The sequence below is a fragment of the Nannobrachium achirus genome, assembly GCF_963921795.1.
Source record: "Nannobrachium achirus genome assembly, chromosome: 9".
NCBI lineage: Eukaryota > Metazoa > Chordata > Actinopteri > Myctophiformes > Myctophidae > Nannobrachium > Nannobrachium achirus.
In genome coordinates, this window is record NC_137818.1 from 66,322,841 (window position 1) to 66,340,119 (window position 17,279).

The 17,279-nt window shown below is 45.1% G+C and overlaps 1 protein-coding gene across 1 annotated transcript; it reads right to left on the reverse strand.

The window, feature by feature from the left end:
- Positions 1 to 411: 411 nt before the first annotated feature.
- LOC308291079 (uncharacterized protein) lies at positions 412 to 14,034 on the reverse strand (the record flags this gene model as incomplete). The annotated part of the gene is made up of 5 exons (XM_080732993.1): positions 13,753 to 14,034; positions 13,539 to 13,637; positions 3,332 to 3,414; positions 3,191 to 3,241; positions 412 to 463 (listed from the first exon to the last, which is right to left on the reverse strand). Exons 1-5 carry the CDS (start codon positions 13,918 to 13,920, stop codon positions 412 to 414), a joined length of 453 nt encoding a protein of 150 aa, XP_080589119.1. The 5' UTR covers positions 13,921 to 14,034.
- Positions 14,035 to 17,279: the final 3,245 nt, after the last annotated feature.

Below are 17,279 nucleotides of genomic sequence, written 5' to 3' on the forward strand. Positions count from 1 at the left end.
ACAGCAGCTGCACATTGCTGTATGGATTCTTACCAACTGCTCAGCTGCAGGTAAGCTGTCAACCTCAACACCCTGGGAATCATCACCCTACAAAACACTGATTCTGTCTAATATCAATCAATACATGCAATTCCATGTGCAGCATCACTAACAGGTAGTAGAAAGAGATACAGTGCTTGCAATATCACTTATCTTAGTAAAACATGAGCTGCACCTCACTTACCATTTCTTCAGAAGTATCATGGTCCACATCTGTGTCATTCTTGTCCTGCATTATGAACAGAAAGACAGATTACATCTCAAAAGACTAGTATGAAGGCATATAAACAATTGTGCTTAAATGACATGCAGCTAGATTGATAGGCAGACATTGTTTTGTGCAACACAGTAGCAGCAGTAGTTTGTGATGTCTTACAGAATCAGAAGAAAGGATCTCCTCTGGCGCAGGACGAGTGATTTTAACCTGTGGAGGGAGCAAAACGAGAAAACAGACATTCATTTTGTTATGCAGGTTCTATTTGTGGCAACCTTTTCCCTGCAATCCATGATCTCACGGCATGGCATCTTGCATACTGTACCTTAGGTATAATGTAGATAGCCGACCGTTTATTCTGTCTCATTGTCTGCAGGCCCAAAGATGACCATCTTTTCTTTCCAATGACATGAATGTTCTTGCAACCGTCAACAGTCGCAAGAACAAATTTCTTGTTACCAATGAACGGGAAGGCTCTCCGTATCGCTGCCATTAAAGTTGATTTGTCGCGGTTCAGTTCCACCCACACCTTCTGTACTTTTAAGGCTGAAATTAGTATTATTTTTGTTATTTACACAGTATTGCAATGAGGTTGAGATTATAATGCAAGATGCAAACATGTTATTCAAAACCAGATTTTTTTTTAGTTGTAAAGGTAATACATTAGAGTTTATGTATTGGGGTTAAAAGAGATTACCGTGCATGGACGAAAACTTTTTCAGCCCTGGGTCCATGATGAGTCCAACTCGCAGTTTTACTTTGGTGCTGTGAAAACATACCTTTACTGTGATAAACAGCCATATAACCAATTTGTCAACCACAAACAATTCTGGTTGGATCCAAATGAATATAATTTGAAACTGCTGATTGAAAAACATTAAAGTTGTAAATGCAGGAGTTTTCAAAGTTAATCGGCTAGTCCTACAACCCAGCCTCTTTCTGTCACAAATCCCTAGCTCAATTTTTGTCTGCATTGCATATGTTAGTTACCCGCTGACTTGGGACTGTGGGACCACCCACCGAGTTTGAGACCAGTAACGTCTTGAGTTATGGCTGTTTAAAGCCCAGCCAAAAAGAAGGCAGAGAGGGTGGGTCTTAAGCAATTACAGATCATTCCTATTGGCCGTTTAAGTACACACAGCAAGTTTTGAGACGGTACCATGCTGCATACTGGAGTTATATTGGTTTAAAGCTCAGCCAATAGGAAGATAGGGGCGGGGCTTAAGAGGGGCGGGGTTTAAGTAATACGTTCCTATTGGTCGTTTAATTCCAGACACCAAGTTTCAAGATGGTAACATGCTGTGAACTGGATTTATGGATGTTTAAGGCCCAGCCAATAGGAAGGCAGAGGGGCGGGGCTTAAGCAATTACAGAACATTCCTATTGGCGGTTTAAGTACAAATGCTAAATTCCGAGACGGTACAATGCTGCACACTGGAGTTATGCGTGTTTAAAGCTCAGCCAATAGGAATATTGGGGTGGGGCTTAAAGGACAACTTTGTTTTTTTACAACAAGGGTTCATATTTTAGATTGTAATTAGAGAAAAGAAAAAGTGAGTGTTAAAATGTTTTCATATGTTTCGTTCTATTGTTTTATCGCGTTTACCGTGCTAAAATGTGGGGCATGCGTACGCATGGGGGCATACGTACAAGTGGCTAAATATGTCTTTTTAGACACAATAAGCCAGCAGTTTCTTTATTACCATTTACAGTAACACTTAGCCCCCATAAGTCACACCCAACCATGAAAGGTTGCTTTGTATCTTGGGAATGGGCTTATTCTGTGTAAAATGACATATTTAGCCACTTGTACGCATGTCCCCAGCCACTGAAATAAGAATCTCTAAAACAATAGAAAGAAGTAAATGAAATCATTTTAAAAGGATCCCTGGCTAATACGACAAATATGCCTTAATACATTATAATTGTCCTCTATAACTACAATGTAAAATTAAAAACACCTTTATTATTTTATTTCTTCTGGAAATAGCTAATCTTTCACTCAATAGGGGAAATGCCTGTCGCAAGTTGATGATGTCATAAATGTCATGTGTAATTTTTATGGCATGCAATGTGCAATAAAACATATTGATTTGATTCTCATATTAACCATAGGAAGTATTACGTTTGTTTGTATTTGCACATGCATGCCATAAATTCCATAGGGATAGATCACAAATGACATTTATGACATCAAATTGCGACAGGCATTTCCCCTATTGAGTGAAAGATTAGCTATTTCTAGAAGAAATAAAATAATTAAGGTGTTTTTAATGTTACAATGTAGTTATAGAGGACAATATAATATATTAAGGCATATTTGTCGTATTAGCCAGGGATCCCTTTAACACTCATCTTTTATGTTCTTTAATTACAATCTAAAATATTATTTAAGTAATATGTTCCTATTGGCCGTTTAAGTCCAGACGCCAAGTTTCAAGATGGTACCATGCTGTGATGTGGAGTTATGGCTGTTTAAAGCCCAGCCAATAGCAATACAGAGGGGGCAGGGCTTAATTAGAGCCCTAATTACAGCTCGTCCCTATTGGCCGGAAAAGGTCCAAAGTTGTGTGAGCATTTTAAAGTTTAAATCACGTTGCTAGGCAAAAGTATGCCAGTGTAATGTGGCGCCAAAGTTTCATTTTTTTACAGTCCCCCATTCAAAGTCAATGGTGTTTTTGTCCGTCGTTTTTTGCAAATTACGTTGCCAAGGTAACGCGGATCGGAAAGAAAAGTAATAGCACCCAATTCCCGGCCGAGCCGCACGTTTTGATATTGCGGGGGTGGCGTGAATCGTGCAGCAGTTATTACGTGCTGAAATTTGTGGCAACGTTATACCCCCTATGCCCCTTAATTAAGTACGGCAGATTACAATAAGTGTTTTGCCATTGCATGACAGGAACTCTTAATTATGCACACCCGACATTGTATACATACAGAGATGGGACAGCAGAAGGCGTTTCCTGAGCTCCAGTATCCGCTGATGAACTGTACAACAGACCAAAGAAATTATACAATACACTTCTATAGACATACTTATTGCACAGCTTAGCACACAAATGTAAAAGTTATAATTACCCAGGTCCACAGGCCTGCAAGTGTTCTTGCAAATACTGCAGTGGAACCTGCTGCTGGCACTTCCGGCAAAGCTCCTTGACAACCTGAGTGAAACACGAGTATTACAAAGCACACATTGAAAGTCAAACGGTTAAGAGCAGAAAGTTTAGGGCGAAGAACAATAACAATTTCTACACTAACTAGAGAAGCAGTTCCGGCAGAAACTGTGTCCGTCCGTCCATCCATCCATTCATTGCATAAGGCTTCCCCCTGCCGTCAGTTTGGCTACAGTACAGATACATGGTTTGGTTGGTTTGGATATAATCCATAGATAATTTTCTATAACATCGCAAAGGTAAGCTACTTTTTTCTGGCACCAGCACAAATAAATAAATAAATAATAAATCTAGCAGTAGAACTGTTAAGACTTGAAAAGTACTCATTATGAAGTAAAATATATTTGAGTAAAAGTACTCAACAGTATCGAAAGTAAAAAAAATAAAAAAATAAAAACTGAAGTAAAAGTATATTTGAGTAAAAGTACTGAACATACAAAAGAGTAAAAAGTATCAATAAAGTATCAAAGTAAAAGTACACTAAGGTCTCAGAGGCACTTGCCGATCGGGCAAGTATAGGTCATGTTCTACTTGCCCGAAGGTAATGCCCACTTGCCCGAAAAGTAAATCGTCCATTATAAAATGATAGGTACGATTTTAATTACCGATCAATTTAACACTTATTTCTTTACTTTCTGGGGCTGTGCGATAAAATGTCATACCTCAATATCTCCAAATCCAAATACCAAATACTTTAGCTATGATTGAATATGTCTATGGTTTCACACTTGTTATTTTATATTTTTAAATGTAGCAGCAACAGTAAAAACAGCACATTATAGGTAAATAGTGCTCTTTTTTACATTCCACAGACCAGAAGACACAGCGCATTGGCCACGTTCAGGTGCTTAGACAGATATCTCGTGTCGTGTTTATAGACATTTGTGTCCCCTCTCAAATGAGCACTTGCCCTGTCGGGCAACCTGAAAGCCAACTTCACCTGCCCTGATGTTTTATTTACCTGCCGGGGGCAGGTGGGCAAGCCTTAGTGTCAATGCCTGCATTATGAAGTTAAAAATACTTGAGTAAAATTACTCAAAATACCAAAGAGTAAAAGTACTCAAAATACAAAAAATGTAAGTATTTTTAAAATATCGAAATTACTCATTATGAAGTAAAAACATATTTGAGTAAAAGTACTCAAAATACCAAGTATTGGTATTTTGAAAAGTATTGTTAAAGTATGTAAAGTAAAAGTACTCATTAAGCCTCTACTCAAGTCAAATGACTTGACGACAAAATGAAACGGTTGATGAGTTATAGCCAAATAAAGTTTCGACTAATCAGAAGAGGGGGCAGGGCTACGCTAAACCAATTAAGGTGAAGGACTCTTAATCAAGTCAAATGACAACACCAACAGGTTTGTACGACAAATAAGGTTTCGGCGTTTCGGTGTGTCTTGATTAAGACCGGTTCTCCATGGATCGCCACCTTGTCGTGGTGGAGAACCTTGCGTGTCCCAATGAACCTGAGAGCGATGCCGTCGGGAGCTTATGCTCCTGGTAGGGTCACCCATGGCGGTAAGGTCGAGGGGGAGGTTCCAGACGAAGAGCGGTCCGAAGACCACAACGGCGGAACTGGCGGAGGATGACACGTGACACACGTCACAACGGCAGTGAAGGCGGATGAAGGTTAATTGGTGCCTCATTGCCTACTGGGTGCACTGTACATGTTGGCTATGGGAGTGAACCCGGAAGGACAAATCTGCTGTGAAGACCCGCATCAGGCAGCCATCAACAGACCGATGTGCTGGCAGTCTTCTGCAACTCCTCTCTACAGAAGGTCGTCATGAGCTTTTCATTGCCACTGGAGGACGTAGGGTGGAGCCAAGGTAGTGAGGGTAGTGACTGCGCACCACTTCCTTCACTATAATCAACTCCTTGCACAGGCCTGCTCCAAATAACCCCACCCCCAATCCCACCCCATTCCCCACCCCCCAAGTCCTGCGGCGATGGAGAAGGGTAGCAGATACAGGTCAGGATGTGACTGGGAGTACCTAGCCCAACTCTGCACGTAGGCGGCGTGGGATAGATGGTCGCCGAGATACGGGACGGAACAGCGTGTCTCTCCGGCAGCTTTCCACGTGACTGAGCAGCCCCAACCTGCTCACCCTGAAATGGGAAGGGCCTAGAAAAGGTGGCCTAAAAATGGTCTGTTCCTCTTCACCCGAGCAGCCTACCACAGCTGCCGGGTCATCCCCTATGCGGTCGAAAACACAAAAAGAAAACACGATTGACACTCACGATGGCGACTTGGAACGTTCGAACTCTTCTGGACGTGCGCAATGACTCCTCTCGCCCCCGCAGAAGAACAGCGCTGGTGGCGCACGAGCTGAAGAGGTATAACATCGACATTGCGGCCCTCAGCGAAACCCGCTTCCATGGGGAGGATTCCATAGCAGAGGTGGGAGAAGGCTATACTTTCTTCTGGAAGGGGCTTCCGGAAGGCTCCCGCCGCCTCCATGGGGTAGGCTTTGCTGTGAGGACCTCCCTACTTCAGAAGATTCCAGAATCCCCCGTTGGCATTAGCGAACGACTGATGACCTGGCGGATTCCCCTCACAAAGAACCGTTATTGCACCCTCATCAGCGCTTATGCCCCAACACTGATTGCTGACCCTCAATGCAAGGAAGAGTTCTACGCCTCCCTGCACTCCGCCATCAGCAAAACACCTCCCACTGACAAGCTCGTTCTTCTTGGAGATTTTAACGCAAGAGTGGGCTCTTGCGTTCCACAGTGGACTGTGGAAGGAAGTGATTGGTCAGCACGGTGTTGGCAAGCTTAACGACAATGGTCTCCGTCTCCTCACTCTTTGCTCTGAGCATCAACTGGTCATCACAAAAACCCTGTTCCAACTGAAGAACAAGTACAAAACATCCTGGCAGCACCCTCGCTCTAAACACTGGCATCTCCTAGATTACATCATCATTCGTCAGGCGGACAGGAAGGAGGTGCGCATCACCAGGGCCATGCGTGGAGCCGACTGTTGGACTGACCACCGTCTGATCAGAACAAAGATTGACCTAGAAATCCGCCCTCAACAGAGAAAAACACCACCCACCAGGAGGCTTAATTGTGATGCATTGAAGTCCGAGCACTCGGTCAACCAGCTTAGGAAAAAGGTAGCTGACCAGCTGTCCAATAGTCCCGAAACACCAGCAGATCCAGACATCGGATCGACATGGAGCACCTTACGCACGGCCCTTCACCAAGCGGCTGTGGAGTCTATAGGGTACACCAGAAGGAGACACCAAGACTGGTTCGACAACAGTGCACCGGGAATTCATGATCTGCTTCAAGCAAAACACAAGGCCCTTGCAGCCTATCTCTCAAATCCACAATCCACTGTACTGAAGGCTCACCTCAACCGCCTCAGAAGTGAAACCCAGCGCACCCTCAGAGCCATGGAGAATGACTGGTGGACAAAGAAGGCCTTAGAAATACAACATCACGCAGACACCAACAACTGTCATGCTTTCTATGATGCCATCAAGTCCATCTATGGCCCACAGAGGAAAAGCATCACCCCGGTAAGGTCAGCAGATGGCGCCACCCTCTACAAGGACAAACAACAGATCCTGGATAGATGGGCTGAGCACTTTAAGACACTGCTGAACACATCAAATCCTGTACAGATGGACATACTCTCCGACCTCCCTTGCCTGCCCCTTGTAGACATGCTGGACTTCTCCCCCACCTTTTCAGAGGTACGCAAGGCCATTAACACTTTGACCGCCACGGAGGTCATATGACGTCAGGCTTTTACACCCCCCGCGCTGCCACCGGCGTCATATGACGCCGGAATGTCTTTTTTTTAATTAACACAAGATTAGGAGCATATGTATCACTGACGCTTGGATTCAGCCGTCCTGGGCCCTGGAATGACTAAAATCACCATGGTTACCATTGTGTGGCCAATCAGCTTGTGTTACCTTGTGTTACCATGGTGATTTGGTACATGACCGTCCTCCCCAGGCCTGGGATTGCTGGATGGACGGCAACTTTGGCAAGAAGCAGCAGCCACGTCATGTGTTTGGGGGGGGGGTTTAGTTTAGTGCTTTACTATACTACTGAGGACTACTTCTACAGCCGTTATGTGATCTGAAAAGTTTTACTGGATCGTCATGGTTCATCGACCAGGCCACCAGGGACCACCGAGCCGCGGCGTCGCAGCGAAAAGAAGCAGCAGCCATGTGTTTGGGGGGGGGGGGGGGTTTAGTTTAGTGCTTTACTATACTACTGAGGACTACTTCTACAGCCGTTACATGTGATCTGAAAAGTTTTACTGGATCGTCATGGTTCATCGACCAGGCCACCAGGGACCACCGAGCCGCGGCGTCGCAGCGAAAAGAACTGCTATATAAAGTAAGTGGTTGTTGCTAGATTGATTGATTGATACATACAGTGGTGTATTGGCGTGTTTGGGGGGTCGCGACGTCGCTCCGAGAGCAAGCATGAGATGAGAGATGATTATGCTCATCTCGGATCACAACACCGATCGAGCAGGGCGTTTAGCTCAGCGGCGTCAGTTCAGAAAAAGCTAAGTTATGGCAACTTGACTGGTGTCTTTCACGCGCGCGAGGCTCGCGTGCAAGACACCAGTCATGTTACATACCTTTACAACAGGCACGATTACAGTACATTTTATTATATTCCCCCTGTAGCCAAGGTATGGCAGCTGCCATAGCTTGCCATACCCAATTGACGCCTCTTTAGCTTAGCTTGGTGAGAAAGGAGGACAGATGCTCCATTTAGTGCAAAACAAACACATCCCAGCAAAACAACCACTATAAGTCACTCGCAAACGTCGCAGTCTGACCAATCCAGCGAGATGGATTGGTCAGACCTTGTACCAGTTCACTGGTACAAGGTCTACTAAAAGGAGATCATGAGATCCATGAAAAGACTAGGCTTATTTCCATAGTAAACCATTGCAGTATCTCATATAACATTGAATGACAGACGGATAGAACACAGTACTATGCAGTAGATATAGTCAGGAAAAAAGGGGGAAATAAAAAACAGTATAAAAACATACAGTAGGTAAATACAAAGAAGGGATTGATTGATTGATTGATTGAAGACTTTATTAGAAGTTTGCATAGGAAAAGGTACAGTTTCATGACGGTACAGTTCACTGGTACAAGGTCTACTAAAAGGAGAGCCATGAAAATACTAAGCTCATAGTGCCTTGCTGGGCTATGAGCTTGTAGATCGGCTATTAGGCATCATATGTAAATGGCAGATCTACAAGCTCATAGCGCGGTGCCGGGCTATGAGCTTGTAGATCTGCTATTTTGGAAATATATGTACCTGTGTATATAAAATGTATAGCAAATAATATACCTTATGGTAATTATGTTTTTTTTTTTTTCATAATTACTCTTACTTGCAGTTGCCTGGTCTGGATTCTAACATGGTGAAGTTTGTCGCAGTTGGCTTGACTTTGTCAATACAAACATTTCCATATGAATGTACATCAATTTTTATTTAATTTTATGTATTATGACTTTGAATTGCTCAGGGTAGTTTGACCGTTTTAGTTTGAAGTGACTAAAATGATGATTGCAATGGAACACATCTACAACTATACTGAAGTGAAACAGCAATGTAAAGTTTTTTTTTGTTATCTTTATCAGAGTTTTTATCTTTATTTTTGAGATGTCTGATGTCTAACTGAAGGCTTGAATAAAAAATCCCAGGTCAAAACACAGTGGATTCTACTCTGTCTCTCCTTCATCCTGGGAAGATGAAAAAAGAGCCTCTGTCAGTCTCCTGGCTTCTTCCACTTTCCTGCCTTATAACTAGACCACGGTACAACTTTTTTTAACTTTTTTTTTTACATTATTATGGCCTGCACCCTGTTCTTCATTTAGAGGTACTGTGTGTTCTTGTACCATTTACCAATTTGTTTCTAGGGCTTCTGAAAGTTTTTTTCCTTTGACCTCAATTATCTCAGAAAGTAAATTTCTGATGCTCCTTTTTCATCTGTACAGCTTTCGCTCTCCCTCAGGTTTCTCCACAGCAGAACACCACAGCAGGACGAAATTTTTATGGTGAAAGCTAAGGTTCCGACTCTATATTCTCTGAAATTTTTGTCAATTTTCGTACATCCTACCATTTTCAATTTATTCCGTCAAAAATGAATGGCCGTCTATGGTGGCAAGGGTTTTACCCTTAAAACCCTTAACATTGTGGCAGTCAAAGTGTTAAAGGTGATACACCATGAAATTTCACTTTTCCTATTTTAAAACCTTTTTTTGGGGTCCCACTAGTACCTTCTATCCTCACAAAGTCCCATTTCTGACCGTTGTGTCTTTCTCTGGTTTTGAGAAGGTGAAGGTTAAAAGTATCCCACGGGTTCTCAAACAGGCTATCCAGATTTGCTGCCGATTGTGACGTCACAATCGGACGTTTTTGAAGAAGAACTTTTTTTTTTTTCAAAAAAAACTTTTTTTTCAAAAACTTTTTTTTTTTTCAAAAGATTTTTTTTTTTCAAAAAGATTTTGGGGGGTTGGCGCAGTTCAGGCCAAAGGTGGTACTGCAGCTGAAAATGCTCTGAGAGCCATTCAAAATGAGAAAGGCTCTCTATTCAGGAGTGGTAATTTAGACTCAAACCTTTTGAAAAACGTTTTTGGGACATAAACAATATGACATAAATACTTTTTAAATGCATGGTGTATCACCTTTAAGGGACTAAAAAACAACAAGAGCCCTGGCCTTGACGAGATCCCGGGAGAAATTCTAAAGTATGGTGGATATCTTCTGTTCCGTAGAATGCATAAGCTGATCACTGCCATCTGGTCTTCAGAAGTCATCCCTCAAGATTGGAAGGATGCCAACATCATAACAATCTATAAGAGGAAAGGTGACAAAGCAGACTGCGGTAACAGTAGAGGTATCTCTCTTCTATCCACGGCTGGGAAGGTGCTAGCACGGATTCTCTTACATCGATTAGCAACCCATGTAACTGAAAACATCCTGCCCGAATCTCAGTGTGGCTTTAGACGTGATCGTAGCACGGCAGACATGATCTTTGTTTCAAGACAGGTACAGGAAAAATGCAGAGAACACCGCAAAGACCTGTACATGGCATTCATAGATCTGTCCAAGGCCTTCGACACAGTCAACCGGGACATGCTGTGGAAAGTATTGGGGAAGTTAGGTGTGCCAGCAAAGTTCCGCAATCTCCTGCGGCAGCTACATGATGGAATGCAGGCATGCGTGAGTAACGGTGGCCAACAATCCCCATTTTTCAGTGTGGACGTGGGGGTCAAGCAAGGGTGTGTCCTAGCCCCAACCATATTTAATATGTTCATCTCCACTGTCACCCTCCTGTCCCATAAATATCTGGACCCCACAGATGGGATTCGGATACAGTACCGGCTGGATGGTAACCTTTTTAACATCCGTCGCCTCCAAGCCACTACCAAACTCACCACCCAGCATATCCCGGAGCTACAGTACGCTGATGACTGCGCTCTACTTGCCCACTCAGCAGAATCCCTTCAGCGTGCACTAAATGTAGTTGCCTCCATATACACTGCCATTGGTCTCCAGATCAACATAAAGAAGACACAAATACTCGTGCAGGAGTTCACTCCCCAGCCAAACACGCCAATCTTCACCCTGGACGGGCATCCATTAGCCACTGTCCCTCACTTCACCTACCTTGGGAGCACTTTGTCTTCATCCTGCACCATAGACGACGACATCCAGGCTCGAATTGGCCTGGCTTCTGCTGCCTTTGGAAGGCTAAGGTCCAGGGTCTTCCAAAATAGGAACCTCACCATCTCCACCAAGGCAGCTGTATACAAGGCAGTTTGCCTCTCCACGCTGCTCTATGGTTCAGAAACCTGGACACCCTACCAGAGGCACATCCACAGTCTAGAGGCCTTCCACATCCGTTGCCTCCACAGGATCCTGGGCTTGACTTGGGAAGACATGGTGCCCTACATTGAAATTTATGACCGGACCAACACCCCCAGCATTACAGTGCTCCTTGGCCAAAAACACCTGAGATGGGTTGGGCATGTGATCCGTATGCCAGCCCACCGTCTACCCCGACAGATCATGTATGGCCAGCTACTAGTTGGTCAAAGGTCTGCTGGGGGCCAGAAAAAGCAGTACAAGGACCATATCAAAACCCTCCTGAAGAAATGTGACATTAAACCACCAACCCTCGAGTCCCTGGCTGTTGATCGCCACACTTGGAGCGCTACCTGTCGTCAGGGAGTCACTCGTCTTCAGGAGAAGTTCACAGAGAGGAGAGTACAGCGGCGTGCACAGAGGCACCAACGTGCCACAGCACCACCAACCACCACCACTGCCTTCCCCTGCCCCTCCTGTGACAAAGTCTGCGGATCACGCATCGGTCTGAGCAGCCATCTGGCTATGCACAGACGAAAGGCACAACCACAATAATCAACCCATGAACTCTATTTGGAGCAACGTCATCGTCGACATCGACGGACTGCCATAAGCAAAGTAAGTGTGTGCATGCTTGCATACGTGCGTGTGTGCATCCATGTGTTCCCCAGACCACACTTTGAGAACCAGATAAATAGCCGATCTACAAACTCACAAAGTTACACAGAGCCATAGAGTTATAATAAGTATAGAGAGGGCACCAGATATCCTGTAGTCCACTTGTATTGAGTTGCTCACCCAGCGGATGAAGCCAAATTTCAACCCCTTCTTCCGGTTGTAAAACGTGACGTAGTGGGGCCTAAGTGACACGTTTTGCATCATAGTTTGTGTTCATGGACGCGCTGGGGCTTCAATTCCTGAACGAGCGCTTCCGGTATGAACTCGCAGTCAATACAAAAAAGCCTAGATGTGCGTTCATGTTTCTGGCCCCAACCGTAAAAAAGCTGCAGTACCTCAAACGGCCACCATGTCAATTTGGCTTCAGTCCTCCCCCTGGTGTCTGGGGGCTTGCACAGAGCAACTTGTTGTGAGCTTGTAAATCATGTCAGACCACTGACTCAGCACTGTAATTAAAGTTAATAAGGAGGACCTTTGCTTGTGAGCTTGTAGAACTTACCGTTTGTTCAAGCTACTGGCCAACAAACAAGAGCGCAAGATCTGAACTGATCGCTATATCGGAAAAAAACTAAAAGTCGAACGCACATGTTCTTTGTTCCATGAGTGGCTGAAGACATTGCTCTATGACCCAAACGATTTTGGTGTTAATCCGATCAAAAATGTGGGCGTTAGAGCAGTTTGAAATGGTCTTTAGAAATAGTCTGAAGATGTGAGACATTTCAATGGGACTCTATGGGGCTACATTCAGTCACTTAGAGGGCCATAGATCACATTCTGTATGTCTCTGTGACGAGCGTGGCTACAAACTGGCCAAAAAACATGCATAAAAGTTGATTATTTTGGCCGTGAGGACAATATATTCACAAAACATCTGGGCAAAAGAAAACATACCCCAGCCAAGAATACCCCAAACCACTCTACCTTTGAACTGCGATTGTGGAAAAACCGTATGATATGCCGTTTGAACCAAGAAGAAGTCCAAAAGCTTGTGAGCGTTTTCAAGTTTGAATCACGCTCCTAAGTAAAAGTATGCCAGAGTAATGAGGCTGCAAAGTCAAGTGAAAAAGTGATAATTTGAAAGTTCTATCCCATTAATTCTCTATGGGATGAAAGATTTACGAATAAAGTTAAATATTTAAAAACGTATAAACTTTTTCAAAATTATTAAAACACCAATGAAACTTCAAACATCGCTGAACAATTCAAAGTTGGAACGAGGTTTTTATGTGAACGTATGAAAGAGTTATGAGAGCAAAGTGTGTTGAAGTAGTTAGATGTCGAAGAAAGTGGGGGGAACCTTGGGAGGTTATACATTTATATAAACTGGGGTAGAACAAGGTGGACTCGCCTACAGCAAGCCCACAATAATTACAGTATACTATGATTTGTAGGGTAGTTGTGAATCACTACCCTACAATAGACATGTGGTGATCAAATGTTGTGTTATACATTCTCTATTAGTTTGAAGTCAATGTAAACGATTGTGCTTAAATGACATGAAGCTAGATTGATAGGCAGATATCGTTGTGTGCACCACAGTAGCAGCAGTAGTTTGTAATATCTTACAGAATCAGAATCTACCAAGATGCCACCACTACTGCCATCGGACTCCCCATCTGATTCGTCCGATGTCAGGAACTCCTCTTCAGGTCGAGTGATTTTATCCTGTGGAGGGAGCACAACGAGAAAACCCACCTTCATTTTGTTATGCAAGTTCTATTCATGGCAACTTTTTGCCTGCAATCCATAATCTCACGGCATGGCGTCTAGCATACTGTACCTTAAGTATAATGTAGATAGCCGACCTTTTATTTTGACTCAATGTCTGCAGGCCCTCAGATGACCATGATTCCTGTCCAATGACGTTAATCTTCTTGCGAATGTCAAGAGTTGCAAGAACAAATGTCTTGTCACCAATGACCGGGAAGGCTCTCCGTATCGCTGCCATTAAAGTTGAATTGTCGCGGGTCAGTTCCACCTCCACCGTCTGTACTTTTAAGGCTGAAATGATTATTAAGGCTGAAATGAGTATTCTTTTTGTAATGTACACAGTATTGCAATGTAGTTGAGATCATAATGCAAAATGCATTGTTATTTAAAATCTGATTTTGTTTTAGTTGTACAGGCAATACATCAGAGTTAATGTATTAGGGTTAAAAGAGATTACAATACCAAGCTTTTTCGAATAAAATTTCAGCCCTGGATCCATGATGAGTCCAACTCGCATTTTTACTTTGGTGCTGTGAAAACATAACCTTTACTGTGATAAACAGCCATATAACGAATGAATCCCGAATGACCGCCATTGGCGGTGCTTAAAGCACTGAATGTTCCCTTCACGCATGCCTAGTTCGAGTGTTTATACCAAAAAAAATCACCCAGTAGTGGTCTATATCTTCCAGGGGTCATCAGGGAATCAGTCCCTACAGAATTTTCTAGCGAGGATTCTGAGTGCTTTGGAGGTCATTCGGGATTCAAAGAACCGTACATACGTAACTTTCATTTTATTTAATCCTTCCTGACCGCCAGCTTAAAGCACCGAATGACGTATACCAACAAAGTCACGAGGAATCATAAGTACAAACCTCAGAGGGACAGAATCGAAGGACTCCGGGCAGAGGACCACACCCAGTGGATGCGGGGTGGCAACGTTAACCCTGTATTATCAAACAAATGTACCTGGTGATGCCCAAGAGGCAGCGGCACAGATCTCCTCCAGGGGCACGCCCCTCAGGGCAGCCTTGCGGTCGATTCACACTCTTATAAAGAGCCTAACTTATTTCGGTTCGGCACTAGGCGAACCCAAATATGGGTCGTCGTCCCTGGTTCGGAGGGGCGTCAACTGACTAAACTTGACTCCACGGTGCTGCCGAAATGTTGTGACCTCCCGACTTAATTTCGGTACTCAGCGGTGTCTTCTCATTCATTCAGCCCGGCTTCATGTTCATATTCTCGGCTGTGAATCCAAGGAAACAGAGGTCTTTTGGGAGGGAGACACGCCGACTTCCAAATGCCTGTGTGGCCGTGTATTGAGCCTCGCAGAGCGGATACATTGTCAGCTGGTTCTCGCTCTGGCTGGAGACGAGAGTGATGGACTGGGAGGCGCGCGCGCGCACAACACACACACACACACACACACACATCCAAGGAAACAGAGGTCTTTTGGGAGGGAGACACGCCGACTTCCAAATGCCTGTGTGGCCGTGTATTGAGCCTCGCAGAGCGGATACATTGTCAGCTGGTTCTCGCTCTGGCTGGAGACGAGAGTGATGGACTGGGAGGCGCACGACACACACACACACACACACACACACACACACACACACACACACACACACACACACACACACACACACACACACACACACACACACACACACACACACACACACACAGCTTTGCTGCGTGTCTCGCTAGTCGCCGACCGTTTTAAATAAAAGAGAAAAGAAGAGCTTAAACACAACTTTGCTAGTGTTCCGTGTTGATAGGTTTTCCACGACGAGTTGTGACTGTGTGCATGCAGCAAGAGATGCGGCACGTCTATAATGTGAGCTTGTAGAATAGATTAAATGTTTTCGACAGAGCTCGAGCGTTTGTGAGAGTGAGTGAGAGAGAGAGAAGAGACCGACCCAGTCACTGGTGGTGGTGCTGCCTGCTGGAGCTGCTACTCTGGACCTCCAGTCATTCAGCGTGCACGTGCAGCGCGAGGGCCAGTCAGATATGTATCCGCCCTGCAACGCTCATGTATCGGCCACAAACGTTGTCATGCCATGGACCTCCAATATGTACAAGCAACTTCGGCACTAGCCGTTAAGAAAGTATGAATGGACTCCCCCAAAACTTAAATAACTTCGGGTCGGGGAGCCCTCCCGAACCGAAATTAGTTAGGCTCACTATTAGAGTGTGAATCGACCCAAAGATGTGGAGACCTTTCTAGTGGAGTGGCAGCGTATACCCGATGGTATGGGATGGTGGCTTGCCGCATAGCCATGGCAAATAGTGTCCACAATCCAATGGGAGAGGCGCTGTTTCGAGAGTGGACAACCCTTACTAGGGCTACCGCATCAAACGAATAACAAACATAGGCTCTTGGGGCCCATACTGGACACAACAGCTCCATCCTGCCTGTACTCTCTCCTGGTGGAGGGATAAACGGAGCCAGCCACATAGGCTGGTTCAGGTGCGCAGTTGATAGTACCTTGAGGAGGAACGCAATATTTGGCCAAAGGGTGACGCCTGACCCGTCTGCGTTTCACCTCAGACATGACTCACTTGCGGAGAGGGCGGGAAGCTCCCAACACACTTCACTGATGTTAGGCTAGGAGGAAGGCTGTCTTGCAAGACAGCCACTTCGATGCTGCCTGTGCCAAGGGCTCAAATGGAGGCCTGCATAGGGCATCCTATACCATATTAAGGTGCCATACTGGGGCTCTTGGGGGGTGCAGCCTCTGAGCCCCCTTGAGAAATTGGGACACCAAACTGTGGCTCCCTACTGTGCCATTATCGACTCTCACGTGATGACAAGATACGGCTGCCACATAAACTTTACCAAGGAGCGATTGTAGTAACTCCACGACTGTCAGAATAGAGCAACGTACCGGATCCTCGCTGCGACCCTTACACCAGTGGGAAAAGAGCTGCTACCAGCAGAACTTTGTGACCTTCCTGAAGAACCCTCTAGAGAACTAACCCTATCAGAGGAAGAGGTGGAAACGCATAAAGCAGCGTGTCTGGCCAAGGGTGAGCCAGTGTGTCCTGGCCGAGAGGACTGGTTGTCTCCGCAAGGGAGAGCCACAAGGGGCAGTGGGCCGACGCCTCTGAGGTGAACAGGTCCACCTCCGCATTGTCCTCTCCACCCGCGTTGCCCTCACATAGTGAAGCTGAGAGGGCAAGCATCATGAGAGGGAGTTGCCTATACGACCGGCCCATGCCCCTGTGTCATAAGCTCTGATGAGCAAGTCATCTGTGAGTCTACACTGGGGTCGAGGGCACCTGGTGTCCTGGCTCAGAATCTCATCGGGGGGTAGTACGAGGGATGCGATGCACGGCTCAATACCCGGCATACATTTCAGACCCACTGCTGCAGCATTATGTATAGCAGACAGGGTGCGAGCGTCAGCAGACATGTGGGAGCCAGCCTTAGTGTCTACCCAACTGGCATGTAACTCCCTCAGAAAGTCCTCTGCGTGAGGAACGGTAAAAGCTGTGGGGGGCGGCCTGTGCCTGAAGAAGGTGCTAGTAAGAGCCGACTCAGCCTGCTGTGGCATAGGCATATTCAGACACTGTAAGGCCATGCGCAGTATCTTG